Below are 26054 nucleotides of genomic sequence, written 5' to 3'. Positions count from 1 at the left end.
GGATACCAAAGAGATGCCTCACAGACGAGCGGCAGAGGAAATTCATGTGGATAATTCGACCGGGTGTGCTCGGTCAACAAACCTCGTAAGATGCGCAACTCGTGTTGACAAAACTTGCTGGTTGATGAAAAGCCCTGAGAGATAAAAGCCGTAGAGTCGTTCATCTTCCCGTCTAGTCTTTCTTCCTCTTCTTCTCCGGGCTTCCATCTCCAGCCTCTTCCAGTTCCTTCTGAGTGGTTGTTGATGTTTCAAAAGCGGGGGAAGAAGATCAAAAATCTAGAAAATTATCTGGCGAGGAACGGACGAATCGCGGCGAAGGAGAAAAGGACGGAGAGCAGAAGCAAATAAGAAGACAGAGATGAAGGCTATCTCCGAAGGAAAAGTGATAGCAACAACTCCAGTCCCACTTCCGTTCGCGGCAGCACCCGCGCAGTAAAGCATCGGTACGTGGCAGAAGTAGCAAGCTGGAATTGACGCCACACCTCGCCTAGCCACATGGATAGGCAGTTAGTTAGCAGCAGGCAGCATCTGCTGCACCTGGTACGCTGTCTGACTGGATGGTTAGATCTATGGCTGTTCCCGTCCAGCTGAACGACGACGGCATGTTTGGTTGTGGGTCGGGAGGAGGCAGAGGCAGCAGCGTGCGTGGGCTCTCGTGGAGTGGCGGTTGTGATTTGCATTTCTGTTTTGTGCCACAGCCGGTTGGCGCAACTGACTGGTGTCGTGATGGCGAGGGAAGAAGATCGGTGTTGTTTGTTGAGTCTTTGACATGTATGCTTTTGACGGACGTCGTGGGTTTCCTGCTTCGAACAGCTTTCTGTTGCCACATACTACCGTCGACGGGTAGGATTTCGAGTGCTGTTGTGGTGCTGGGAGACTTACCGCTTGACCTGCAGATGACATGAAAGAATGCTAGATGGTTGGAAAGATCTCACGATCGACGTTGACAGCGGATGACAGCTATTTCTGCAGCGCAAAGACACAGGCTGTCGTTTGTGATCATACAGCATGCGCCTAATGCCAGAAGTTGACCACCGTGGACAGACGCCGACAAGACTGTCAAGACTGTCCAGCCTAGTCCGCAACTCCCCACTCCAACCGCTGCTCGACTGCCTCGATCTGCGATGCATGGCCGGGCAGGAGGAGCGTTCCAACGAGACAACGGCCATCTGTCTGTCTGGCCATCTGCCAGGCCGACTAGATCGTCTGGCCACCGTTCGATACAGGCAACCGTCGGATTCGATCAAACGAGTCGAGGAAACCCCATCCCTTCGCTACCGTCTCTCGAGATGCGGAGACGAAGGAAGGGTCCCATCCGGTGCATTGTTTAAGCGCCGGCGCAGCCAGGTATCCCACTCTGCTAGAGTAGGAGCGCGCCCACGCTAGGATCAGGAGGAGGAGAAGAAGGAGGAGGTGGAGAATTTCGCGTTCGCTTGTCTAGACGACGAGGTCGAAATCGAAATTGCTTTTCAGCCGGGCGTGAAGAGCGAATAGAGCGGTGGCGCATCCGCTGCCTCTTGCCTGACATCGCGTGTTTCGTTTCAGTCCTCGCTTCTTTTTGGTCGGCGCCCTGCTTCGGGTTTTGCAGTACTATTCCAGACACGACGGGGGCATTTAAAGAGTCGGGAGTTTCCTCTTAGAGTAAAATCTCAGCGAAGCACGCGAGCTCAACTCCACTCCAACACGGCAACAGACAAGACCGACGGGTCTCCTGCAGACCTGCCGCCCCAATGCTCATATCGTGGACACTCAAATGCATCCAGTATCAAGCAGGGCTAATAGAACAGCCGAGCGAAGGAGGCGCGAGCGAGATATCCGTTTCTAGACCCAAAAAGACGAAGAGAAATCGCGCTTCCGGATGGAGAAATGAGGCCACACACGGCCATTGCTGGCCCGTCCGCTCCGTCCCAATCAATAAATTTCCCGTTCGTTACATTTTCCTACTTGTCTGTGCGACGGGAAGCGCAAAACCTGAGGCAGGACAGAGCACGGCGCTACTGCGCAGTCTAGTACGGGCGGATGCTAGACAGCAAAAAGGCGATAATGCAACGTCGACAGATATTGTCTCTGGTGACGGAATTGGCCTTTGGAGAGACACTCTACGATTCTTCGTCTCCTCCGCTCTTTGAGCAACACCTGGTGGTTTAGCAAGTCGGATCCTCCTTGATGCATCACTTTCGTTGCTGGGCTTTCTTTGTTGCTTGTAGCATGGGCGCTCGGAGGCATTGATTGAGGAATATCACGCCAGCCAGCTCGACCGGGAATACCGAAGGAAGGACAAAAGCTGCCGCCATTGAGTCCAGGAAGGCGGGTTCAAGCACGAGCCGGCCAGGTCCATGCTTCTCGCGGGAGCAAGTATTCTTCGAGCAATTGATCATATCTCTCTCTCCACCATGTGATACAGTACTTTCTGCCCCCATTCCACTTACCAGAAGCGTCCTCGGCGTTTGAAAGAAACATGGTATGCGCATAAGAGCTGCAGCGCTTGACTGAAGACGGTTGAGGTCGAGGTCAAGATAGTCAGATCGCGATAAGGGTGATTACATTGACAGACCCTTCTGGGGTGTTGTCAGTCTTGTCCCAATACCTTGGTTGATCGATCCATTCCTTGGTGTTCGCGGGGTGAAGGAAGGAAGGGGGAAGGGGAGGGCGGGGGAATGGCATGCTGCAGGTACTGTGTAACAGATTTTGGCATGACAAGCCCGCATCATGATCTATCCCACCGAGACGACTTGGTTGGAACCCAAAACACCAAAGAAGTTTGCAGTGCGACTGGGTGTTGAAGCAAAGACTTTCGGACGACAGCCTGCCAAGCTGTCACTTGCACGCCGCGCTCTTGGGCAAAGCATCGCGTGAGCCTCGCATCAAACGCGCCCAGCATCGCCCAGAACAGGACCCAGCCATGCCCAGAACAGTTCGCCTGCCGTGGCCAGGAACGCAGATGCACATTCCAAGCCGATAGGGTAGCAACAGGCGCCGACTCAAGCGAGCTGATCTAGCCCAGAGCGGCAATGGCGCGGTGGTTTTCGTTCGATGATGGTAGGTGTTGCACCGGGGGCCAAGCAGTCGTATGAAATCGAGAGAGGAGAGGAGCGGAGGATGATGCTCTCGCTACACATCAATCCGCCCGGCGCAGATTGGTCAAGGACACTCCAAGCGCGTCAACCGGACGCGGAGCCTGCCGTCGGAGTAAATGATGCAAGATGGCAAGATGGCAGAGATAGATGGAGAGGAGCAGGACCGTCCGACGGCGCGAGGCGCGTGAGGCCGTCCCGGTAAGACAGACGAGGGCGCATTCCCGGGGCAATAACCTACAATGAAGTCGACCCTGTGGGTGCGTTTTTAGGGCGCCAAACGGCGACACCGAGCGTACGCCGCCGCCAAGAGGGTGGAATCAAGTGGGTGGAGAGGAGCCGTGGTGAGAGAAGGTGGCAGGCGGAGCGGAGGGAATTCGAATCGAGTCGCGTTCAAGGTACCACTGCGCCGGCACCGCTGGACTATAGGTTGTGTGGTGCCCGGTTGCTGCAAGCGGACTCGACGAGCCCCAGAGGATGGTGTCTTGTCTCTGTTCGGAGCTGCGTGCGTTGTCGAGGGAGAAAGAATGGAAACCTGGTCGTCTCCTCTTGCTCTCCTTTCCACTCCACCCAACTTCTCTCGTTTCAGGTGCTGCAGTGTGCTCTTACAGTGTATGGCGATAGTAAGACGACGAGTCGCAGTGTCGCTTGAGATTTCAGTTCTTCTTCCGCCGTCTATCAGTTCCGCGCCAGGCGGTGATCCCTCTTGCTCTCCCCCTTTTTTCCACTGTTCCCTTCATTTTGGCGTTCCACACTTTGCCCCAAGTGCACGCAATCGATCGAGAGTAAAAGCTGGCTGGGCTTCGTCATCAGCGCCTAGAAGAGCGCCACGAACCAAGCCTAGCACGCACCGCCGCACCCGCAGCGCGACAACACGGCCCTCGTCTGGTCCCTTCCGTAGGATTCGAGTGTGTGCTCTTGACGACGGTCGCGGACGGCTGCAGCAGCGCCTTCAGCCATCGTTCCCCGCCTCATCCCACCATTGCGCCATCCAACGCTCTCGAGTCGGCGGCAATTTTGAACCAGAAGACCAGGCGGGCTGGCTGCCTGTAGACCTCTTAAACAAAACAGCCGCAGGGACGGTCGTCCCAATTGAAAGAACCAAGTTCCCGATCGACCCTGCTTGTACCTGATCGCCATTTTTAGCCTGTTCTTTTCACTCTTCAAGGGACCCTCCTTTCGGAGCACACGACGAAAGAGGCGTAACGACGAGACGACGGGCCATTGCCTTTGACACCACTGCGCCAATCACCGAGCGTTCCCTTTGACAGCATCGTGCCTGGGGACCTACCTTTGATCCTCGTCGCTGGGGCTGCCGTAACAAGGCATTTACGTCTGCGGCCGCATTCCTTTCTTTCAGACGAGACAAAGCCGCTGGAACAAACGACGTGTCTCTGACTTACCTTGGATCACGAGCGCTTCCACAATGGAACATTCAACACACAAAAGACTGTCGCCTTCTCCACAACGCGACTCACCTGTGCGGCACGCTTCGCCCGCCAACTCAGTCTCATGGCCACACCAAAACCTACCACATTCGCAACATCACCAGCAACACCGCCAAGACCAACAACATCCAAACCAACAGGGCCTTGGATCAGACTTACCTTCGAGATCTTCCAGCGTCAGTCCTCCCCTGAACGCTCCCTCAACCACGCCCACATCCACCGCCACCTCTACTCCACCTGTGACGGTTCATTTACAACCGCCGCCTCCCTCGACTCATCACTCTGGTTCTCAACCCGCACACTCGCCGCCTCCAACTCCACCCGTCTCTGCCGGTCTTCCTCTTCCCCTGCCGCTGTTCGACCAAGCAGCCTTGGCAGTATTGGCTCAGACCGCCGGTAATCCACCAAATACTCCAGTCACTCCTGGCGCGTTTTTGGTGAGTGACAGCGAGGAAAGCGAGAGTGACCAATACGAAGACGCAGAAGGGGGCAGCAGTCATAGCGATAGCGAGCGCGAAGACGACTTTGAAGAGGAAAGGGAAGGAACGACGACTCTGAGCTCCGGCCACTGGCCACATCAGCAACTACGGCGCTCGCCTCGCAGCGCAACCTTTGTTCGTGGTGAAGGAGGAGTTGCCCTCGCCGAAAGACGCAGGAGAGCAGGCGGCAGGACGAGAAGCAGCTCGGAGAGCATAGAGAGCGAGAGAGGAAGATCCAGGCCAGTCGAGCGTCGCCGACCATCTTACCTGTACCGGACAGATTCTGCACCGGCACGTTTCCTGCGCCTCGAAGGTCTCGGTAGCGTCATCATCGAGGCCCCGAAGAGAGCCATAAGCGCTCGGGCGAGTGGAGGAGTCAGAGTGGTGGACACGAGGAAGAGAAACAAGGCGAGCAGAGCTGCGGAGGGAAGGCAGTGCGTGTACTCGTCCAGCACGTCTATGAGGAAGCCTAGTGCTGGTTTTGGAGAGCGAGCACGAGTAAAGAAGATGCTGGAGAGCAAGCAAATGGAGGCGCTGCAGACGAGCAGCCCACCTAGAGATGTTGCTGCCTTCAAAGATAGGCGGCTTCCGGCAAGGCCATCGAGTATGATGCCGACTCCGCGAGAGTACTACGCACCAAGTCGGGGCGATGGGAGCGAGAACCCGAGCCCAAAGGCTGCTGTTACGCCCGGAAGAAGAGCACCGTCGGCCTCAAGCGAGCCATGGAGGCCCAGTTTGGAGACGCTGAGCGATCCAGCCCCTTCGATGGCCGCAAGAATCTCCGACTTTCCGATAACACCGATAGCCCTGGATTTGGGCGCGTTGTCGTTCATTGCCGACTTTGACGAATTGTCACCCACCACACCACGAGCTCAAAACCACCGCACTCCAGCCCCTCGGGCTCAAGCCTCGCATTCATCGCTCAACAAGGCCCGAAGGCGAGCAGCGCAATCATCGCGCTCGAGTAGCGTGTCGGCGACCTCAATTCGGCTGAGGAGTGGTTCTGTCGTCACAGTCATTCCGCCGGAGCAAACGGCCTGGCAGCGGACCGTGTACGTGGCAGGGCCCATTCGTCTCAACAAGTTCCAGAGAAAAGCAACGGCGAATGCCGATGATCTGGAAGCCGCCGCCAAGAGCGAGGTAGACGGGCTCTGGCCCAGGGCCCCTAGCAAGCCTGTTGGAATCGCGTCACTCGACGCTTTTCAAGACGCCCTCGACAGCCTCGACCCGAAAGCTACGTTTGAGCGGCGAGCAAGTGACGAGTGTGCCCTCGATGATTTGGCCCAGTACTTCCAAGATTGGATTCCGACCACCGAGTGCGAAAAGGACACGATCGATTCCTTTTGGCTCGGGGCTTCAGACGACGAAGGCTCCGTGAGCAAGTCCAACCGCAGCAGCATGGGGTCTGAATGGCATGGCGCCCCAGCAGAGGCCGGAAAAGAAGGGGATGTGGACAAGTCTACGTCAGACAGGTACTCGACTGGAACCACGACGAGCTCGCTCGCGCACAATCGTCTAAGCGTCGTGAGCGGTGGCATGGGCGCCGTGGAGGTCGAGCTGCGTGACGAGGACGCGTCGTCAAGTAAGAGGTCAAGCCGCATTAGTTTGAGGAGAAGCCCTAGCCTGAGGGGCAAGAGTATTAACACTTCGGGTTCGGCGGAAAAGAAACACAAGTCGCGTCCGTCCGAGGGGCAGCGAACCAGGTTGCGAAGACTTGTCATGAGTGCGGGCGGCATGTTGTAAGGGAGCGCGCAGGACTCTTACCCTCTCGAGTAGGCAACTGCAGGTTGCGGATGTACGGTCGGAACGAGGCGTTGAGGCGAATGTCCATGATACCATTGGTTTAGAAGAAAAAGCGCATTTCTGAGACTCTGAAGCACAATTGAGAAAGTACCCACTGCTCGCGGAGTCCGTTCTTCCGGCCTCGTGGTGCGTGTTTGTTGCCGGAACGTGAAACGGTCCTATAAGATTTGGGGCAGAGGGATACCGCGGTCGAGGGCGCTTCTTCGCGACGTCGGCGCGAAAGCAGAGGTTTTCACCGACGCGATGATTGTTAGAGAAGCGACCCCATGACATTGCTGGCTGACGAGGCCAAAGGGACAACGCAACCGGAGGTAGTGGATATCATAACTGCGTGGCAGGCAGTGGTGGCTGTGATGATGGTGTTTTCACCCACACCGCGTCGATCAACACCAAAGGAAAACATGTTCATGTCCCGTCCATTGGCCGAGGGTCGCCGGCGCTGGTGACGGGGACCGCTCAAAACTCATGGCATCCCAGTCTCTGGCAGAATCCTGAGATACCGAGCCTAGCCAACATGGACGCCGGCGCGTCACTGTCAATTGGAGCGGGCCGGGCCGGTTGCCTGCCGAGAAAAATTCGACACACTGGTCTGTAACAGGTGGAGGCTCTCGAAGGTTTTCTGGAACAGTGGCTCCCACAGGCAACAGCGTCCCCAGGCCAGGCCCAAACAATGAAGGGTACGCATCTCGCAGGGATAATGAAGCGGGAGTTGCGGCGGCAGAAATAGCCGGCCGTTGAGAGAGACGATTAGGCAGGGAGCTAGCCCTTTTGACGGTGTTGACAGTCTTTTTGGCCTCTTCTGCTGCACTGACTCCGTTTTGGCACGCGACGAATGCGCGACGCGAGACACGAAAACGCTCTCTGCGAAAACGAGCTCTAGGATGATACAAGAGATAGCCCAAATTGCGCTCTTGCGGTCGAAAGACTTCTGGGTTAGGAAGAGTGCAGGCCGATGGTGCTACTGTAGTCTCGCGTGCGTATCCGTCGCCACATTACAGCGAGATTTGTCGCTGGCGACGGCCCGGACCGACCAGCTGACCACATCGTCACATTGACAATCAATGTGCGTGCTTGACTGGCAAAGGGGTTGAAGCTGGAAACTCGACGAGTGGATGTTGAACGGAACAGAGTGGACCGATTGGCGCCCTTTGCAAGTGAGAACAATATTTGCCCAAGACGACATGACAGTCAACGTCCGAGTTTCCACAGTGAGAGGATATTAGCCCTCGGTGTTTGTATTTTGACAGGGCATCCGTGTCTCGTGGCCGAGTTTGGCGAAACTGTTGTTGTGAGGATGAAATATTAGTTCCAAATCATCGAAAAGGGGACTAGCGGTCTGAGGGCCTTTGTGCCTGAGATTGTGTCATGAGACGTACAGCATTTCTAAATAATTTCCTTCTACACGGCCATGGGGAAAACGGAGGCTAGACCTTCATCTCACGGGATTAGTCCTGGACAATCTGCAACAATGGGTGTTTGCCTTGATGATGCAAAGAAAATTGGCCGTCATGTCAGTGCTGTCATGTCGTCGGCGTGTTTGTCTGGCGGTAAACTATGACGAGTGGGGGGTTTGCTGTGCTCGCCGTCGGCACAAGTGGTCCAGAGTCGAAGTGGAGCACCGGGGCAAGCTGGGCGTGCCCTCGAGGGTAACGGCGCACGAGCAGCAATTTCGGCGGGCGTGAGTGAGGTCATTGAGCAGAGTGATCCGGGAGAGGCGTGGCCCAAGCTTCCTGAGACGTCTTGCTTGGCCGAGCAAGAATGAGATGGATGGCGGCCAAGCAAGAGGAGCTCGAAGGGGTTAGCCATGGGGCACACGTGACGGTAGGGACGAGGTGACAGTTGACTTGACAGTTGACTGACGGGTCGAGCGCAATGTCCGAGGATCCGCGACGCCATGGACTTGTGTGGAGGAGAGCGAGGGGGACCAAAACATGGCGCTGAGGCTCAAGCGTTTCGTCGTGTTGATGAAGCGGGCGCAGTGCTGTGGGCGACATGGACATGGCGTGGACGGGCTAGTGTGGTTGCACGGCAGTGGCAGTGGGTGGTCGCAAAAGCAAGAGAGAGGGATCCCGTCGAGTGGAGCTGGAGGTGGTTGAGTCGAGTCGTGATGATGAGGCGGCGAATGGCCTCGAGGGTCGGTGCGGGCGTTGGACGAAACTGAACAGTCAGCTCCACTCTTCCCTGCAACTGCCGTCGCTGACGACGGCGACAGGGGCCCCCTGGTCGGCCAGCACACGCCTTGACCATAGGTGATGGAAGCAATCCACCACCCATCAAAAGGCCAGCCCTGCCCTCCACCCTCTCCACTCGCTCGTCCATTCACTCACACCTCGTCGTCCATCACCACCCACCAGACCCCATCAATGGCCGGCCCCCTCTCCCCCGCAGACCCGCTCTTCTCCAGGTCCTCCATCTGGGACACCGCCTGCTACCCGGCCAACTCCACTACGCCTGTACGGTCTTGACTTTTGGTCCTCCATGCCCCCCCCGTCTCTAACCATGCTGCTCAGGCCCTTGATATCCCCGTGCCCATGATCCGGGACGGGGCTCCGTCAATTCACTCTGCTCCTGCCTCATTCCACTGCGCTCAACCCTACGTGGCCGACCAGAAGCCCTCCCTCGCCCGAGCCAGGTCTGTCCATCAGCCCATGCCTCGTCTTGACGAGGTCAGCGTCTACGACCCGTCCGAATACATAGCAACCTTTCACTCGACGAGCCTCCCCGCCAGGTTCGGCAAACCCCAAAACCCATTTCAATCCGACTACCACTTTCAGCGGCCTTTCGACAGCCCGGACGGCTCCATATCGCCGAGCACTTCTGTCGGTGAGCTGACTGCAGCATCCACGGCCGCCAGCGACAAGATGAGTAGACAAAGTAGCTCGAGCACCTACTTTGCCAACCAGTTGGAAATGATGCGAGTGCAATCCAACTTTTCCAACGTTTCAGATTCTGTTTTCCCCCACGACCCATTCTTCTCGCAATCACCTTCGTTGGACAAGTCCGTCGAAGGTGACTTTTCGCTGTTTCCTTCTTCCTGCGCTGATGTGTCTCCGCCATCAGCGCATTTTCCTATTTCTTCTTCTACTGTTGCTAGCGTTTCTGCTGCACCATCTCAACCTTGTCGCTTCGTCACTGCGAGCCAGATCACCACCATGGCTCGGTCGAGGTCGACGGAAAGCAATCGTTCCGCCTCGTCGAGCCACTCCCAGGGAAAGCAGCGTCTGCTCGATCAAGCTCCCTCGAGCGCTCGCCCGCTCGCGCCCAAGGCGTCCGAGTCCGTCGCAGAAGGTCAGTCTTCGGCGTCGGTCATCAACATCCCTGCCAGGGACGGCACCGGCATCAAGTCGGTCGCGGCCATTTCGAAGGCACCCTACATTCGACCAGTGCACCCCAAAATCATGTGCGCTAAGTGCAACGAGCATCCCGAGGGTTTTCGCGGCGAACACGAGTTGCGTCGGCACACGGAGCGCGTTCACGCGGCGATACGCAAGGTGTGGGTGACGGTGGACGCTAGTCCAAACAAGCAGTTCCTTGCACATTGCAAAGCATGTCGCAACGGCAAAAAGTACGGCGCCTATTACAACGCGGCAGCACACTTGCGACGCGCACACTTTAACCCGAGGAAACGCGGGCGCAAGGCCAAGGGCGACGAGCGGCGAGGCGGCAAAGGCGGCGGCGACCACCCTCCGATGGACGTGCTCAAGCAGTTTTGGATGAAGGAGGTCGAAGAGTACGTTCCCGAGAACGCGGTTGGAGTGGGCGCCGAAGCCATGGGCGGCGACATGGAAGGTGACGACGACGAGCCAGTGAGACGGGCCCACGAATACGGCGTCAACCGCGACGGAGTACCAGCGTCGGCCATGGAGAGCAGCACTAGTCCGACATACCAAGTGCCTCAAACGTCGCTCAGCAGCTTGGACCACGTCTCGTACACCGCTCCCCACGGCAGCTTGTCGCATCCCCACCACTCCGCCTACAATGCCACCACCGCCTTCGACCCCTCGACTGCATCCATGCATCTTGGCGGCCCTGTCGTCACCGACTACAACGTCCTCGACGCCTTTGCCCCCATGTCTGCCGATGTTTCGTCTGCCGAAACCACACCCTTTCCCCTGGACATGACCACCGCCGACAACTCCCACCTTCAGCATCAAATGCACTTCCCCAGCCATTCGCAACAACAGCCTTTTCTCCAACAGCAGCAAGCCTATCCGACGGGAGACTTTACGGGCTACTTTGCTGTCTGATCGACCACGCGACTGGGGCGTCAAGTTGAGTCTGCGCCCTTTTCATCTTTTTCTTTCACAGCTATGCAGCTTTCAGCTGCATGGATTTTCCCTACTGTTTCTGTTGTCACGTCTGTATTTGCCGACTTTTTTCCTTTCTCCAGTCGCGGGTGTGGCTTGTACCATTGTCAACCCATAATCCTCGACACGCCGAGACGCCACCCCACACCGCTGAGGGTAAGCAGTTGGCTGGGTTGTTGGGACGCAGCGAGTGCAATGGCAAACACTCGTCTGTCTGCCTGCCAACACACCACCTGGCTGCCTGCATGGCTGTGTGCCCGCCACACTCTTACGCGTCGTGCTCCACAGCAAGTTTTTCGTTCGCTCTCACCGCTTCAGCGTTTGGAACTGCAGCGCAGGAAAGGAGTTGTGCGATGACGCGTCCTACCAGGCGGTGGATCGATCGCTTCATCATCTTGGTCTTGCTGGCGTTGATTGTCGGCTGCTCTTTCGATGGTCAGGGCGAGCGCGGGCGAGCGGCGTCCTCTTTGCTCCGGGGCGCATGGAGTGTGTTTGACCCGCGTGGCACTCTGCTCGCTTGTTTCCCTTGTCCGTTTGTATTTCTCTTGTTCCTCAAACATCTGTTTGCTTACGACGTCTACGAGTACTTGGGTTGGCACTCTGCTGCGTCGCCTGATCCATGTACACTGCGCAAAACTACTGGGTACGCATGTACGAGTAGTTTGCTTTTCATTTCTTTCTTGCTCTTCTTTTCTTTTTCTCTCTTCTCTTTTCCACCTCGGCTGGCGCAGCCGCTTTCGCTGTTGCCAGTGGCGCAACGCCTTGCAACGCAAATTCCACATTTGGGCTTTGGGCCAACACCTAATTGGGAGGACCAGAGCGAGTGACACGGGACGGGAAGGAGTTCGATGGCGTACGGCGGCGGCTTTTTCTTTGTTTGCTGGTTTCGAAATCTCGCTGCACTTTACACAGCCGGGCTGGGCTGGCTGCCAGGTTCAAAACCAATCGAAGCGACATGATGCACCACGCGCGCACCACTACTCAAAAGCAAGCGAAACGCAACCAAAGGGGATAATTGGCGTCCGTCTATCTGCTTTCAATCTAGGTGTCTGTTCAATAAATCCTAGACCTTTTCCTTCTCTTTTCCCTGCACTGCGGTGACTTGCTTGGTCACTCATTCACTCCAGCCCATGATTCCTGGCGTAGCACAACACAGCAACCGCCACATTTCATCGGAGCCGTTCGTAACACGCACGCCTTCTTGCATGAAGTGCCATTTGCACATCTCAAACCTTTGCGTTACACAGCCGACGACGCCCATCCTCCCTCGTATCTACCCGACTGCAGTGTTGTGGCACAACCTGACACCACTGACCATGGCACAGAGATTGGACTTTGGCGCCTTTGACGTCACGGCGCTGCTGCCAACTGTTACGTCGTGATACATGCAGCTTTGGTCTGGTATTCCTCGCGTCATTTCTGGGCTTTGATTCACTCCCTATGCATTGATGTGGAGATGGAGCGAGGAGTCGAGGCTCATGGAATGGCAGAGAAGGCAACTTTACTCCATCCATTGTCTGACCGACACCCATTTTATCGTCTCTCCCCCCCATGGTTTTCATCTTCTCCGTCTCGCCTTCCACTTCAACGTCCGCGCTTGCATTGTGCTCATCTTCGTCCCCGTCTGTCGTCCGATGGTGGACCCTTTCTCGTCGACCGGTCAATAAACTCTCGCTGCGAAAGGATGAACCCTCCAGAATCCTTGTCATTAAGCCCGACACTCTGGATGAGCTACCACGCGCACGGCTCGGATAGAGGCTAGTAGCCACAGCCACTTGACGCGGGCGGAGAAGAAGGTAGTGGGTGAGTGGGGGGGAATGGGGGTGTGGAGATGTAGACAGAAGTAGCAATGCGATGGTGGTGGAACAGGGATGGGTGCTCTTTCTTTCTCTCCCTCTTCCTTCTCGCCATTTTTTGCTTTTCTCGCGTCGTTACTGACATCCAACTTCCACCGCGCTCGCCGGCTCACGGGCAAGAGTCGCGCGCGCGAGGACAAACGACGCAAGCAAGCAAGCATTCACCCGCTGCACGTCAAGCTTTGTCTTCTCTCACAACTGGGTGACTGGTAACTTTTCATTGCTCCTTTCCCCTCGCACTCAACCTTCAACCACTCAACTTGCTCAACTACTGCGGCGCAAGCAGCGGGCTACGGGCCCAACAACGCGGTAATCAAAGTCAGTGCTTTAGCATCGCAGATAACCTTAGTTGACCCCGTCTCACCTGATTCTGACGTCGAGAAACGGGCGGCTCGGCCATTGCTTCGCCTCTTTCTCGCCGCTCCTCCTCTCACGACGGCCTTTCTCTTCTCATTCTTGCTGTGTTCGACTCGCTCTCTCGCGCTTTGCCGCGCCTTCGCCCGTCAGTCACCGTCTTTCGCACTGCGCCACGGCGTGCGTACGTGTATCCTGCTCCCAGGTACCAACGGCCTCGGCCAGTCAGTCTTTTGCCGCGGCGCTGGACTGCGCTGGCGACTGGCTGACTTGCTGGCGTGTCGTGTCCACTGTGGCGTGGCTTGTGGCTTGCTGCATTGGAGCAAGGTAGGCAAGTAGGTAAGCAGGCACCGCACCCTATTGACCCATCTCACCCAGGCAGATGCGCAATGCGCTGTGCCGCTGCGCCGCGCCGCGATGCGATGCGATGCGCGCGCCTCCCATGCACACGACAAAGACCCCACCACCGGCGACTTTCATCAGCCAGCGTCCAGTGGTGGGTGACATTCACCGGGCGCAAGCAAAGTTGGAAAAAAAAGAAGCTCAACACTCACCTGCAGACAAGACGCTCCTTCCGCTCACATGCATGCATCGAGACAGGATATAAAAATGTATGGATGTATGCAGGGCGTCTTCTTAGCCCGTGTGCGCGCAGCGATTGGCCCGGCGCGCAGAGTATAAGTCGTTGATGGAGCCGTCTAGACGGACTTGGAGGGGGGACGGCAGGCCGGGTGGATGGGTAGAGAGACAGGCAGACGGCCTGCTCCGATGGGCGGTCGAGTCGACGTCGACGAGCGACGACGCCGCTGCGCTGGTTGCTTTTTGGGGCCTCCTCGTCTTGCTCCTCCTCCATCGGCTTTTGCCTTTGATCCTGCGTGTTGCTTCCGCTGCGAGGGACACACTTGCGCCCCGGCGCTGCCGGCGGTGCTTGTTTGGCTGTTGTTCAAGGTGCACTATGCGCCTCTCTGCGCGCTGACGTCACTGGCCCTCATCCGAGCGCGTGCAGCTCTTGCTGTCGTACACGTAATGTTCAGGAAGTCGGTGGTGGTGATCCTTTGAGGCGCTCTGGCCAGCGCACAAAATCGGGTTTGGGGGGGGGGGGGGGATTTTTGAGTCGTCTGGCGCAGTATCCCGCCCGAAACGCAGTCTGGCCCGGCGTCGCGCGAGCGATTCCGCTTGGTGGCATTGCTTTTTTCGAGCGGGTCGGGTGATGGCTGCCGATTGAACGGAGGCGGCTTCGCAAGCTGACTGGCCGGTTGATGACGCGAGTTTGCGAGGTGGGAGTAGGGTCGGATTTCAACTGACGCCCTTGGCTGTTTGCTTGCTGATTCAGGGGTAGGGTTGGATGAGTGCAGGGGCAGGCGTCCATGAGCTCTATTGGCCAACTCCGGACTGGTTTTGCGAGGCTTCGAGGTGCATCGGCTTCCAACTGTTTGTTGTTTGATTCGCTGGTCGATTAGTAGGCTTTATCAGGGGCAGGGGTAGATGTGTGCAGGGGTAAGCGACGGCTTGATGAAGTCGGAAGAGGCCCGGAATACCTGCTTGATGAAGCTGATAGTTGGCAGGCGTCGAATCTCGGGCAGTCTCCAGGCACAAGTGGCATTCGGATCGAAGTGGAGTAGTGGTGACCTGGATTATGGTTGGTGGCTTTCGCTCTGCGGCTCAACAGTGGGTGGAGCAGGGTGCGAGTCGAGGGGATCGGGTTCGAGAGGTGGTTTGTCAAGTCGAGATTGTTGAGAATGCTGCACAGCTTCAATTGGATGGCTGGATTCAGATGACCGACAGAATAAGTGGGTTTGGGGTCGACGATGTTGAGTGGTGGAATAACCGCTCGTAAGCGCCTCATGGGCAGAGAGTGGAAGTCACCCCAATTTTCGGAGAAGCCTGGTTTTGACTCCTCCAAACCCCTTCAACTCTTTGCCACTCCTCGTTTGGCCAATGGCAAGAGAAGTGCCGTCACCACCGACGGCACAGATCGCGAGACAACATGGTCGCTGGCGGATGGGATGACTTCTCCAACAACCTCGCCACAGACCTTACGCCACTGATTTCGCTCTTCGGCGAGCAACCAACCAAGCAGTTCCTATCCGAAAGTACGACCTTGACCGACATCTTCATCTTTTCCATGGCACCCTTAGGAGTTCTTACCGCCATTATATCTGCAGTCAGAGCCGGTGGCACGCCTTCACTCCGCGCATTCATAGGGCGCGCACAAGAAGGGGGTGCCAATGTTGAGATTGAGCTATGCTCATCAACCAGTCGCGACGTATGCGAAATGTACAACAACGGGGGAATTTCGCGTGTGTTGGGGCGGCCAAAAATCATCGAATTAGTCCAAGACACTCGCGCAACCAATGATGAGTTCTACAACGGCGGGAGTGCCGGTCTCTATTCCTTCAAAGACTATGTTCAGAAAGACAGGGGCCAGAGCGACTGGAAGGAGACGACTTTGGACAACTCGTTACGCTATCGCAAGAATTTTGGCACAGAAAAGGCGTCCGCTGCGCTGCCCTCAGGATTCGCTCCGAACCCTAATCTATCCCTGAACATCGGGATCAAAAAGCCTCCCTTTCTGTGGTTCATTGTAGCTGCACTTTGTGGTTTCCTCCTCCAGTCCGCAGTCATGGTCTTTGCGGCATTGACGACATATCGACTCCGCGATCAGTTCAAGAAGGACGATGCGTACGTGGCTGACTATGCATTCCCTTGCACTCTGATAGGCACAGTACTTTTGGCCCTTGGAGTCGGCCTCTGTGCATATGTGGTTACCAAAACTTCTAAGCAAAGGGTTTTCAGGAAGCAACCCGACTGCTCCTGTCGCCTTTTCTGGATCCAGCCGGGCAACCAGATAATCGGAGATCAAGTGTTCGACTCTTTTGCGTTCAGTGAAAGCATTGAAAAACCGATGACTGAGTACACAACGAAATGGAAGGAAACTCAGCGCAAGAACAAACAAGTCTCGATATTAGTATGGAGCGCCATTTCTCTCTCCATTTGCGGCTTCGTCTTGCAGTTTCTTGGTCTCAGAGCCCTCCACTCGTCTGTCTCTGTTGCACAGCTGGGGGTCATGATTGTTATGAGCGCTGTCCGTGCAGGCTTGCGGACACGCCGCATGGACATTGAGGACAGTCCAATGAGTCAGGATCCGGAATTCTACGAGGGACATGAATTGGACTGGGTAGCCTTCGAAATGGGAAGAAAAGAGATTCGATCAAGCTTATCCTGTCAATCCCCGGCAGACACAAAATCTGGAGATGGTTCCCCTAAACGGGGATATTCAAGCTCTTCTGGGCTGCAAAGCGAGCAGCAAGATACCTTGTTGTTTCAAGTTGCTGGATTTCCAAAGCTCGGTGGGATTGAGGTCTACAAGGAGCCAGTCCACCATGATTGGCAATGGAGCTACGACTCTCAATCCATGGTCGAAATTCAGCGCGTCTCCATTGTCAACGAAGAATGCGAGTCGACTGTAGAGCTTTTATCTGGATTGATCTTCAACAACTTGAACAAGCGCGATGTCCACGTTGGAGAGAGCGAACGCGAGAGGCTGGTCAAAGACTGCCGAATGGACCTCCAGAAAACCAAAGTGAAAGATATTCCAAGACTCCTTCCGCGGATTTTCCTCTGGAGGACTAGACTATCCGGAATGACGAGCAATTGGGAAGAAAAACACGCTCCGGTCAGAAAGACTGCCATGGATTTGAAGAAAGCTATCGAAGATACTGCTGCCGCCATATTTGACTGCAACGTGCAGGATCAAAGCCCGACTTTATTCAAAGAGAATTGGAAAGATGTGCACACTATCTTTTGGCCAGTGGAATGCCAAATTGTGGATTCCAACCATGCGGGACATTGTGATAAAAAGTCTCTGAACGACAAAATAAATCTCAAAGTGGCCCGTAGCATTTTTGGGGACGGGTGGATAACCCCCTCCTCGGATCTAGAAGCCCTCCTGAGTATGTGGGTGTGGTCCTTAAGAAGTTTGTTTCGAACGGACTTTAAGAGCCCAGAGGATTGTTCTAAATATAACCCTGAACAATTACAGTGCTACCGAATATTTTCGCCCGAAAGCGATGACGTTGAGGGCGGTCTCGGAGTTTGGCTTGATCACAGATCAATTCACTTTGGCAACAAAAGGTTTTGTCCAAACACTCCAAGATTTGAGCCGACTTTTTGTCGTACGTCTGATGGCATCCCGTGTTGGATATTCAGATGCAACTCCTTGGAGGATTGGAACCCGACTCAGCCAGAAAATAACGATCTCGTCTTGACCTCATATATTTACGGCTCAGCAATGCGCACATGTGCTCAAGAAATATACGCCATATTCATCAAGGCTGTATTGCAAGCTGTGCAAGAAATAGGTGGCGAAACAAAAGTGAAGGACTCGAATGAGCTTGTCTTCAGTAACACGAATGTTGAAAGAATCTGTGATGCTTTCACAGGAGCTGGACTGGGCAATTATAGGAATTCCCTGGACTGCATTATTCCCGCGCTATATTCGCGCCAACTTCTACCGCCGCAGAGAATGATTAGCACTGTCAGATGCCTTGGAGAACGCTGCCAAGTGGAAGGAAACTATGAAAAAGCGGTACACAGTCTACTCTGGGTCTACCGTCAATCCATTCGTCCAATTCGCAGACCGGAGAGCAAAGGCTCGGCGGCAAGGGACTCAGCTGCGCAAGAAAATTCGAGTTGCGCCAGTCCATGCGACATCAGATTCGAACTTCAATGCTCAGTCTTTGCATTATGTCAATGCTTTCTTCAACAGGTCATCACTGGGGGGAAGAATGGGGCGCTTTACCACATCCGAGACATGCTCGAGGACAACATTGGATCTCCGAAGATTTTCAAAATGATAGCGGTGTACGCAAGGATTTGTGTGCGTATCTTGAAAGCTCGAAAAGTTGACACCGGATTAGAAGACGTAGAGCGCATTTTACAGAAGGGGAACAGTCGGACTGCGAACGAGCCACTGTAAAGCTGGGTATGTAAATATTCCTGGAGAACTAAATATACGAATATCACTTGAGTAGATGTGCGAAATCCTCCTTTTCTGAAGCTCATTAATCAATCAAGGTGATTGAGAATTGAATTCGGGAAATGCGAATCGATTGCCCGCTATGTAGTAGACACGAGAGTTCCAATCGTTCTTGATGAGAGCTGAAGAGACTGTCATATGTCTGAAAGATCTTATTGGGAGATAGATAGCACTTAGCTGTACTCTAACTTTCCACCTCTAATCGAATGTCACTCAGGCATCGAATTCCATGTCCTTCTGGCCGCTTGAGTTTCTTCAAGTCACTCTGAAATTGTCCTGCAATTGAAGACAGCAGTTGGGAAAGATACATGATCTAGAAGCCTCTCTCCTTCGTAGAAGGAACCCATTGTGAAGGAGCGAGAATAGAATGCTGCAAAAGAATATCAAGACATCCGGAAACGTCTTTCAAAGTCAAACTGAAACAGACCGTAAGCAAAGAAAAATCACTCATCTTTGACGATACATTCAAAGGCCCCAGTTTCCCAGATCCTGATTACACGAAAGCGCTGGCAAGATGTGGACGGTGCTCGAGGTCCATGGCACAATCAAACGAAAAGTCTTTATCCGAAAGCCAGTCGATGCAGGTCCACGCGCTCAAGAACAGAGTCAGAAGCAACCAGAATGTGCTAAAGAGCCAATTCGCACATGCTGAAAAGCAAGTCACGTACACAACCTCTCATACGAGGCCCGGTCTGCCGCTCAATGATTCCCACAAAAGCTTTTTTGCATCAATCGTAGTACGGGCGGACGTACATCACAAGAAACCGCCGGCCACAAGAGGAAGGCAAAGGAGAGAGGGCATGTCCGCGCACCAAGATTTATTTGATTGAGGATAATGTTAAACTTCCCAACAGATTAACACTCAAAATCCGACGACAACTTTGTCCAGCCACGACCGGTCGTTGTCCCCAAACTTCACCGCGTGCCTTATGCCCTGCACTGTCCAGGCCGCATCAGCACATTCGACCACCTCGTGTTGTGAAAAGGGACCCATATCCAACCCAAGGTATCTGATCTGCTCACTGCTCGCACAAGAAGAAAAGGCGGGATATATTGGAAAACAGACATCAGCGAGTGAGCAAGAAGGGGAAGTATAATAAGACAACAAAATTGGAAAGAGACAGGAAAAAGTCGATCTGCTTCATCCTCACCACCACGCCGCCATGCTGCTGTACAAAATCGAGGCGATCATCATTGTTTCAACGCTTTGCTTTGCTTTTTCTAGTATCTCTGCCCCGTGACGTCGGGTCCAAAGTCAAACCCCTGGTGTTGATTTTGTTGCTGCGGTGGAGGATACGTCGGACTTGCCATGGGACCTGCGTACGCACCAGGAATAGGGACAGCATCGTACTGCTGCTCTCCGGGGGCGGCGGGTACATGGTCTTGAACAAAGTCCTGGGCAGGTTGTTGTGGTTGCGGGCTCGAAGCACGGGCTTGAGCGGCGTTGTCGGAACCGTCACCTTGTGCCAATCCAGCAGGAGGTGGCGAAGGGGAGGCATGCGCACCATCGAAGCCGTTTTGCTGCACCTTCGGAGTGGCGCCTTGCACGCGGATGGGCGGTGCTTGGAGCTGGAACGGCTTGGGCTCGGCGAAGCCGCGGGGGTATTGAACTGTTTGACCAGGGGCTTCGCCGTTTTCGGCTGCTACGGACGCTTCGTACGTGCTGACAGCACCAGGTGATTTGGGGGGACTGGTGTAGCGCGGGTGTCCTGGCGGTGGCTTCCATCCGTCGCCAGGGGTAAGGGGCGGTCCAAATCCAGGCGTGTTGGGAGCCGACTGTGACCGAAGGTGTGCGAGGTAGAGATCGGAGCGCGCGCGGTCGCGAGTTGCCATGCTCTTGCGGAGCTTGCGTTTTGACCAGAAGCGGTAGAAGACGATGCCGTAGATGATGATCGAGAGGACTTCGACCACGACCTCGATAATGCAGCAGACAAGAGACCAGTCCTGGACGAATCAGTTTGTATTCTCGAAGTGGTAGAGGTCGCACATACCTGAAGGCGGCAAACCAGTGCATACTGCACATCGGATTCGAACAGATCGCGGCGCTTGTTGTCTTTGCAAGCCCATCCCCACACATCTTTGCTGTCGCCGTTGACTTTAGACTGATTGAGGACTGCGGCACCAACTCCCCACATGATGATGCTGAAGACGAAAAACGAGACGGCGAAAGCGCCGTAGTATGTCGACAGCTTCTCGGCTTTCTTGTGTCCTCCCTTGCGGCAGTACGCGAGCAAAATGACAATTGCCATGAAGAGTGAAATGCAGGCAATGACGAGCAGCAATATTTGCGGCCAGGGGTTGGTGTTTTCCGCCCAGGGAGTTAAGCCACCACGCGGGGGTAGATGCTTAGTAGCGTTGAAGATGGTGAAGGTCGCGGCGAGCATCGAGAGGACAATCAGACTACAGCTAAAGTTGATGCCTCGGAGGAAGAATTTCGCGACGCGCACGCGAAATTTGATTTTCTAGCATGGTTAGCAGATATTTACTTGCGAACCAGGCAAAGCTCACCAAGTCTCTTGCTTGCTCCTGTTCGGTATTTCCTTCCAGTTTTTCCAAAATCTGCTCCTGCCTAAATGTGGGACTCAGGACTTGGTCCACATTCCGTGGCGGAGCCCCTGGCGACTTCATGGCGCTCTTCAGGGGGCTCCTAGGGGTAGGTGGAGGCAGATATTTGTTGTCGGTTTCCTCCATTTCGACGCCTGACCACGAATCGTGTCCTGACCGGCGGCTGTTGAGGTATCCAAAGCCCAAATCGGATGGCTGAGGCTGAGGGGTATAGTGATTTGTTGGAGGTTCTGGTGGCTCGATTGGAGAGTGCACTGCTGTTGCCTCGGCGAAGCGTGCTGCTCTTGGTGTCTTGAGAGATGGCGCGTGAGACTCTGTCGATGGCCGTGGGTAGCTGGTTATGCCTACTCTCGGGAACTTGTTGTCGTCGACTGTCATTTCGTCGTCGTCAGGATGTGAGATATGACGTGAGAAGTTGACGCAGGGAAAGAATAGAAACAGGCAAGTAGCTTCGCTCAGTCCAGCTAGACGAAGGCCAAGCCGTAGATTGTGGAATCGAACAAAAACAGGTAATGATGGTGCGCGGTGATACTGAGGCCTGCTGGAGAAAGGACAAAGGAGAGCTCTTCGAGAGCAGAGGAGATGCGGGCTTATGTTTGGGAAGTAGACGGGCGCTTGCGTACGGGAGCACGGATTGGCGGGCACGCTGCAGCAGCGCTTGCAGGCAGGACAGGATGCGTAGCGGAGAGGGGCACAAATGGGAATGGATCCGGGGACTGACCAGGCTAAAGAATTGCTGATAGGCGGCTCAACGTTGGAGTGGCTGATGTCCCGAAATAGATGCCCGGGAGGTTTCTGAGGCAGACGGCATGAGCAGGTGGCCGTCAATGAGGCGTCAAGGAGCCAATTGGAGGGTTTGGAAGCAAAGCTGACAGTGTCGTGCTGCCGTCAGCGCGGAGAAGCTGGAGCTGTAGAGGAGCACAGAGAAGAGTTGCGCGACGGCCGCATATGAGGCCAAAGGAAAAGAGGCAGACGCGTTGGAAAAGGGTCGACGACAGCGGACAACGTGTCTCGCACAGAGTTTGGGCGCGCTCGAAGCGCCGTGGATACAGGACCGCGATGCATGGTTGAGAGAGAGTGTCCAATTGAAGGGCTCAGCTTCGCGCTGGTCGAGGTCGAGTCGAAGATGGGTGTGACGGAGCAGGGGACGAGGTGGGTGTCGACGATGTGATTGGCTGCAGGGTTGCGTTGCTTAGCGCCTGCAGACGGCTCTTCTCCAACACCACCACACCACATGGTCATCTCGTCCACAAGTGGCGAGACGCACCTTTGCTGGTCCTTGGCTTTGCTGACTCTTATGTATCCTGCACCCATCCCAACCCAAGCGTTCCTGCAGCCCTGCATCTGCGCGCCTCGAGCTGACTCTATATAAATCGCGATCATGTACCCTCGATTCTTCAAAACTGTCAAGCCTGCATCATCGCAAAGGCACAGCGGCATGTTGCGTCGAGCCAAAGCCGCGGATTCTCAGTGACTGTTCAATTGTCAGCGCGGCAAACTCCATTTCGGGGCTGTGCTTGTTACGGCGTTGGTTGCACGACTTGCTCGGGCACTTTTGAACCTGTGTGAGCCGTCTGCCACTACGTCTTCAACACTGTCTCGATTCCATTTGTCATTCGTTGTGAGTAAAAAGAGTCCGGACAATGCGCTCTCCGAATGCTCGCAACAACGACGTGTTGAGTTTCTGAGCAGGAGCAAAAAAAGGCAAAAAGAATGGTTTCTCCCCTCCCAGAATCGAACTAGGGACCTTTCGATGGCATTGAATTCCATTACAGTCGAACGTGATAAACCAACTACACCAAGAGGAGTAAGAACAGTTAACTGTTCTCTTGGCTAAAGAGTTCTCTGTCATTGTGAAATATATACTGCATTTTACAACAGGACGGTCGCAGTATCTTTTCCCACAGCCTTAATCGCTCGCCAATTCGAAACCGAAGCCGATGAATGGTCAAGAATATGCTTAAGCACAAGAAACGACTCGTTTCGCGCCAAACTCCACCCGCAACCGCCGACATGCGCTCCTAGTTTGGACCCCGCCCCGCTACAACCGTACCACTTACCACCATGCATTTTACCACCATCTCTTAGTCGAAAAAACAACTTCACTGACTCAGTGGAAGCATCTGAAGTACCCAAAATTTAACTCAAGGGTCACAGGAAGCGAGAAAGTCGGGTCCAAGAAATCAAGACCGTTGTTTGGCGATCAACCACCAATCGCATAACCGATCAACAGCTCAATGCAAACCACCTCACAGTTCCGGTCGATGGAGGAAAAGCTAATTTGCATTTTTAGGCCCGAGCTTACCATTGTTCGAACGGTCTGTTGCGATGTGTGGTCGCATCGTAACATTCCGAAACAGACAAACAAAGCCCTTCTCACTAATATTGTGATAGGAACCACCTCGATCGCTGCAACCACCCCATTTGAAGTGATGCTTTGGGCAGATGTTCAGGGCCAATCAAGCGTTCTCATGAGTCGCAACGGACAAGAGCGGGGAAGGAAGAACGTTTCAAAAGTTCTTCATGATAGCGAAGCGTCTAAAAGAGGCTTTTTACATGACAGGGGAAGGAAGATGGATACAAAAGCCACATGCATTAGACCGCCCGTCGTGGTAACAGCCAGCTGTCGAATACAATACATGATCATCGTAACACAAAAGGCCTCCTCCGCCACCAACACCAAAAATGTTTCGCGAAGAGAAGCATCTCTGCCATGCCAACGAGTCGACCAGGGGCGCCGTGCATCGCAGCAACAGTGTCTCATCCCCTAGCCGTCGTAATTCTGCTGGCCTTCCTTTCCTCCTCCAGAGACAGGAACGCCTTGAACGACAGCAACTTTGCCCGACTTGCTCGTCACCTTCACATCGACAGACTGCGCACCGACAGGACCACCGTTGAGAATGAAGTGGTTGGTACTATCGCGCTGAGTTGGCTTGTACGTCTTGCCACCATCAGGACTGAGTTCAAGGCTTTCCGTGGGCTCTTTGCCGTTCTGGACTTGCATGGCGACGTAGTACTCGTTGGTGCCTTCCTTGTCCGTGATCTTAATCGGGCCTTGGACGGGACATTCGACGAAGTTCCATTCGACCGTGAACTTGCCCACGGACGGGTCGGCGAGCTGCTTGAATGCATCGGGGAAGCAATCGAGCCCGTCTCCGCACTCCGAACACTGGTCGACAAACATAACGACAATCTTCTTGCCGTTGCCCCTGACTTCGGCGCACGCGCCGCAGTTGGCAGAGTTGTTCCAGTTGTTGCCACCAATAGCGGCACCGTAGACCCCTGGCGGGAATTGGTAGCCCTTCATCATACAATTTCCACCTTCAAGAGCTCCTCCATAGAAAGTAGCCGGACCCCGATAAACTTTGTCGCCAACGGGAGTGGTGTTTGGAACTGGTGATTTGCCTGGGGGTTGTTCCTTAGGTTGTTCCTTAGGTGGAGGGCGTTCGGTACCTCCCCCGCCACCCTGGTTGCCGCCTTGGCTACCGCCTTGATTGTTGTTATTGTTACCACCACCCTCTTTAGGCTGCTGAGATGGTGGCGGAGGTGGTTGCTCTGTGTTTCCCCGAACGCCACCCTCTCCGCCTCCACCACCTCCACCACCTCCCTGACCATTGTTATTGCCTTGAGAAGGCGGAGGTGGTTGCTGACTGCTTTCCTTGCGGGCCTTCTCCTCGTCCTTCTTTGCACGCTCAGCATCCTGACGCTCACGCATCTTCTCTTTCTCCATTCGCAGTTCCTCCTTCTTCTGTCGTTGCGCCTCTTCCTGCTCCTGCTTCTTCCTCGCTTTCTCTTCAGGCTTCTCATTGCCATTGTCTTCCGGTGGAGGTGGCTGGTACCCATCAGGGGCCGGTGGACATGCTACTTGGGACTGATCGTCCTGGGCGACCGCTTCCGGCAAAGGATCGGGAAGAGGACTGGCCTTCACCGAGAGGACCAAAAGAAACAAAAACACCGTAAGGATCGTGGAGCGGATCATGATGAATGAGTGAAAAGACCGAAAATCAGCCAATCAAGAAATCAAGAGAGTGGAAGAGCCTGAGGTTGGGTGGAGGAGGAGGACTGCGATATGGATCTACACTATATAGACCCAAATGCTCCACAAAACCTTACTCACCGAGTGAATGTCGTTAACAGGGAGGACCGATGCTAGCCTACAAGTGGACGGCGCTTGTTCGTCCAGTCTACGGATCTCTCAACTCATGAGTTCGTGCATTACTCGACCATGAAACAGTCGAGGCCCTGGCAGTGTAGCTTGACAGTCAGGTACAGGGTGACGCAATGTTGAGAAGGGCTTAGCCACGAATGGGGCGAATCTCGGCTAAAGCGTGATCTTAAGGCTCCTTGTATCCTTAATCAAACATGGAACGAGGGCTGAACACCGATCTTTGATAGTCGATGTGAGCGCGCGCTTTATGGTAAGACAAGCGGTTTCTGTCGCGATTTCGGACTGCGAACTCCGAATTAGGTCACTCCAGCGTGGCCACCAACAGTGCAAAACAGCCCAGGCAGAGCAGTGGAAAGCCGGTGTGGAGGTCGCATTGCAAGTGGTGGAGTTGACGTTCCGCGCCAGGTACAGGGTATATGCATGGCGGACCGCCACACCCCCGCAACTTTCTTAAATGAGCCGACTGCCTATTTTGGCATGAATGAGCGCAGGTAATACCCTCCTACTGGGAGACCAGCATGTTGTGACGGGGGACCGCAAACCTCTGCAATGTGATGATGGCGGTGTTGATGTAGAGAACGGTAAAATCTTGGATAATGCATCATGGCTGGTGAGCGGACCACGAAATCTCCTGTCTTCCCGTGGCTGTCGATGGAGGAGCGACTAAGTTTGGTTCCTGCTTGGCAAAAAGGAGATCTTTGCGGGTTCGTCGGCGAGTGATGTCGGTGTAGGTACAAGAGAAGTCTAATCGGCCGACCTTCATCGCACACAAATGATTGGCCTTTGCTGTCAAATTTTCGTCTAGGGAAGCTTTTCAGCAATGGTTTCAGCAGTGCAGGTCAGTCGCGACTGCTTACAGTCTTTCCAGAGCTTCGAAATCCACAGCTGCGACGCTTTTGAGCCACCAAACACAGCAGGATCAGTAGACGAAGAACGTCCGGTGCCCAGAAATCATCGCAACA

General features: G+C 54.7%; 7 protein-coding genes and 1 non-coding gene across 8 annotated transcripts; 5 read left to right on the top strand and 3 right to left on the bottom strand.

Annotated features, from left to right (window-relative positions):
• The first annotated feature begins 3440 nt into the window (after nt 1-3440).
• J3D65DRAFT_229957 (uncharacterized protein) lies at nt 3441-4354 on the top strand. The gene has a single exon (XM_066794669.1). It carries the CDS (start codon nt 3602-3604, stop codon nt 4205-4207), a length of 606 nt encoding a protein of 201 aa, XP_066659114.1. The 5' UTR covers nt 3441-3601; the 3' UTR covers nt 4208-4354.
• On the top strand, nt 4138-6897 carry J3D65DRAFT_615078 (uncharacterized protein). Its single transcript, XM_066799287.1, has one exon. It carries the CDS (start codon nt 4501-4503, stop codon nt 6742-6744), a length of 2244 nt encoding a protein of 747 aa, XP_066659113.1. The 5' UTR covers nt 4138-4500; the 3' UTR covers nt 6745-6897.
• Nucleotides 6898-9087: 2190 nt separating this feature from the next.
• Nucleotides 9088-11297, top strand: J3D65DRAFT_229591 (uncharacterized protein). Its single transcript, XM_066794666.1, has one exon. It carries the CDS (start codon nt 9336-9338, stop codon nt 11049-11051), a length of 1716 nt encoding a protein of 571 aa, XP_066659112.1. The 5' UTR covers nt 9088-9335; the 3' UTR covers nt 11052-11297.
• J3D65DRAFT_229592 (uncharacterized protein) lies at nt 11298-12275 on the top strand. The gene has a single exon (XM_066794667.1). It carries the CDS (start codon nt 11544-11546, stop codon nt 12210-12212), a length of 669 nt encoding a protein of 222 aa, XP_066659111.1. The 5' UTR covers nt 11298-11543; the 3' UTR covers nt 12213-12275.
• Nucleotides 12276-15308: 3033 nt separating this feature from the next.
• On the top strand, nt 15309-18299 carry J3D65DRAFT_600520 (uncharacterized protein; the record flags this gene model as incomplete). Its single annotated transcript, XM_066797975.1, has 1 exon — nt 15309-18299. One exon carries the CDS (start codon nt 15309-15311, stop codon nt 18297-18299), a length of 2991 nt encoding a protein of 996 aa, XP_066659110.1.
• Nucleotides 18300-19580: 1281 nt separating this feature from the next.
• On the bottom strand, nt 19581-21302 carry J3D65DRAFT_665142 (uncharacterized protein; the record flags this gene model as incomplete). The annotated part of the gene is made up of 3 exons (XM_066802814.1): nt 19581-20303; nt 20351-20821; nt 20868-21302. 3 exons carry the CDS (start codon nt 21300-21302, stop codon nt 19581-19583), a joined length of 1629 nt encoding a protein of 542 aa, XP_066659109.1.
• A 1341-nt stretch (nt 21303-22643) lies between these two features.
• On the bottom strand, nt 22644-22732 carry J3D65DRAFT_t21. Its single transcript has one exon. It is a non-coding gene; the product is annotated as a tRNA-Tyr (tRNA).
• A 460-nt stretch (nt 22733-23192) lies between these two features.
• On the bottom strand, nt 23193-25298 carry J3D65DRAFT_229285 (RlpA-like double-psi beta-barrel-protein domain-containing protein-containing protein). The gene has a single exon (XM_066794665.1). The coding sequence runs from the start codon at nt 24901-24903 to the stop codon at nt 23692-23694; it is 1212 nt and encodes a 403-aa protein (XP_066659108.1). The 5' UTR covers nt 24904-25298; the 3' UTR covers nt 23193-23691.
• Nucleotides 25299-26054: the final 756 nt, after the last annotated feature.

The sequence above is a fragment of the Phyllosticta citribraziliensis genome (genome assembly GCF_038025025.1).
Source record: "Phyllosticta citribraziliensis strain CPC 17464 chromosome Unknown J3D65scaffold_2, whole genome shotgun sequence".
Taxonomy (NCBI): domain Eukaryota; kingdom Fungi; phylum Ascomycota; class Dothideomycetes; order Botryosphaeriales; family Phyllostictaceae; genus Phyllosticta; species Phyllosticta citribraziliensis.
Note: the sequence above shows the minus strand (reverse complement) of the source record. Positions and strands in the feature narration are given on the sequence as shown.

Excerpts from the sequence above, each read along its gene's own strand:
- J3D65DRAFT_229957 (XM_066794669.1), top strand. The coding sequence starts at position 3,602 with ATGGAAACCTGGTCGTCTCCTCTTGCTCTCCTTTCCACTCCACCCAAC.
- J3D65DRAFT_615078 (XM_066799287.1), top strand. The coding sequence starts at position 4,501 with ATGGAACATTCAACACACAAAAGACTGTCGCCTTCTCCACAACGCGAC.
- J3D65DRAFT_229591 (XM_066794666.1), top strand. The coding sequence starts at position 9,336 with ATGATCCGGGACGGGGCTCCGTCAATTCACTCTGCTCCTGCCTCATTC.
- J3D65DRAFT_229592 (XM_066794667.1), top strand. The coding sequence starts at position 11,544 with ATGGTCAGGGCGAGCGCGGGCGAGCGGCGTCCTCTTTGCTCCGGGGCG.
- J3D65DRAFT_229285 (XM_066794665.1), bottom strand. The coding sequence starts at position 24,903 with ATGATCCGCTCCACGATCCTTACGGTGTTTTTGTTTCTTTTGGTCCTC.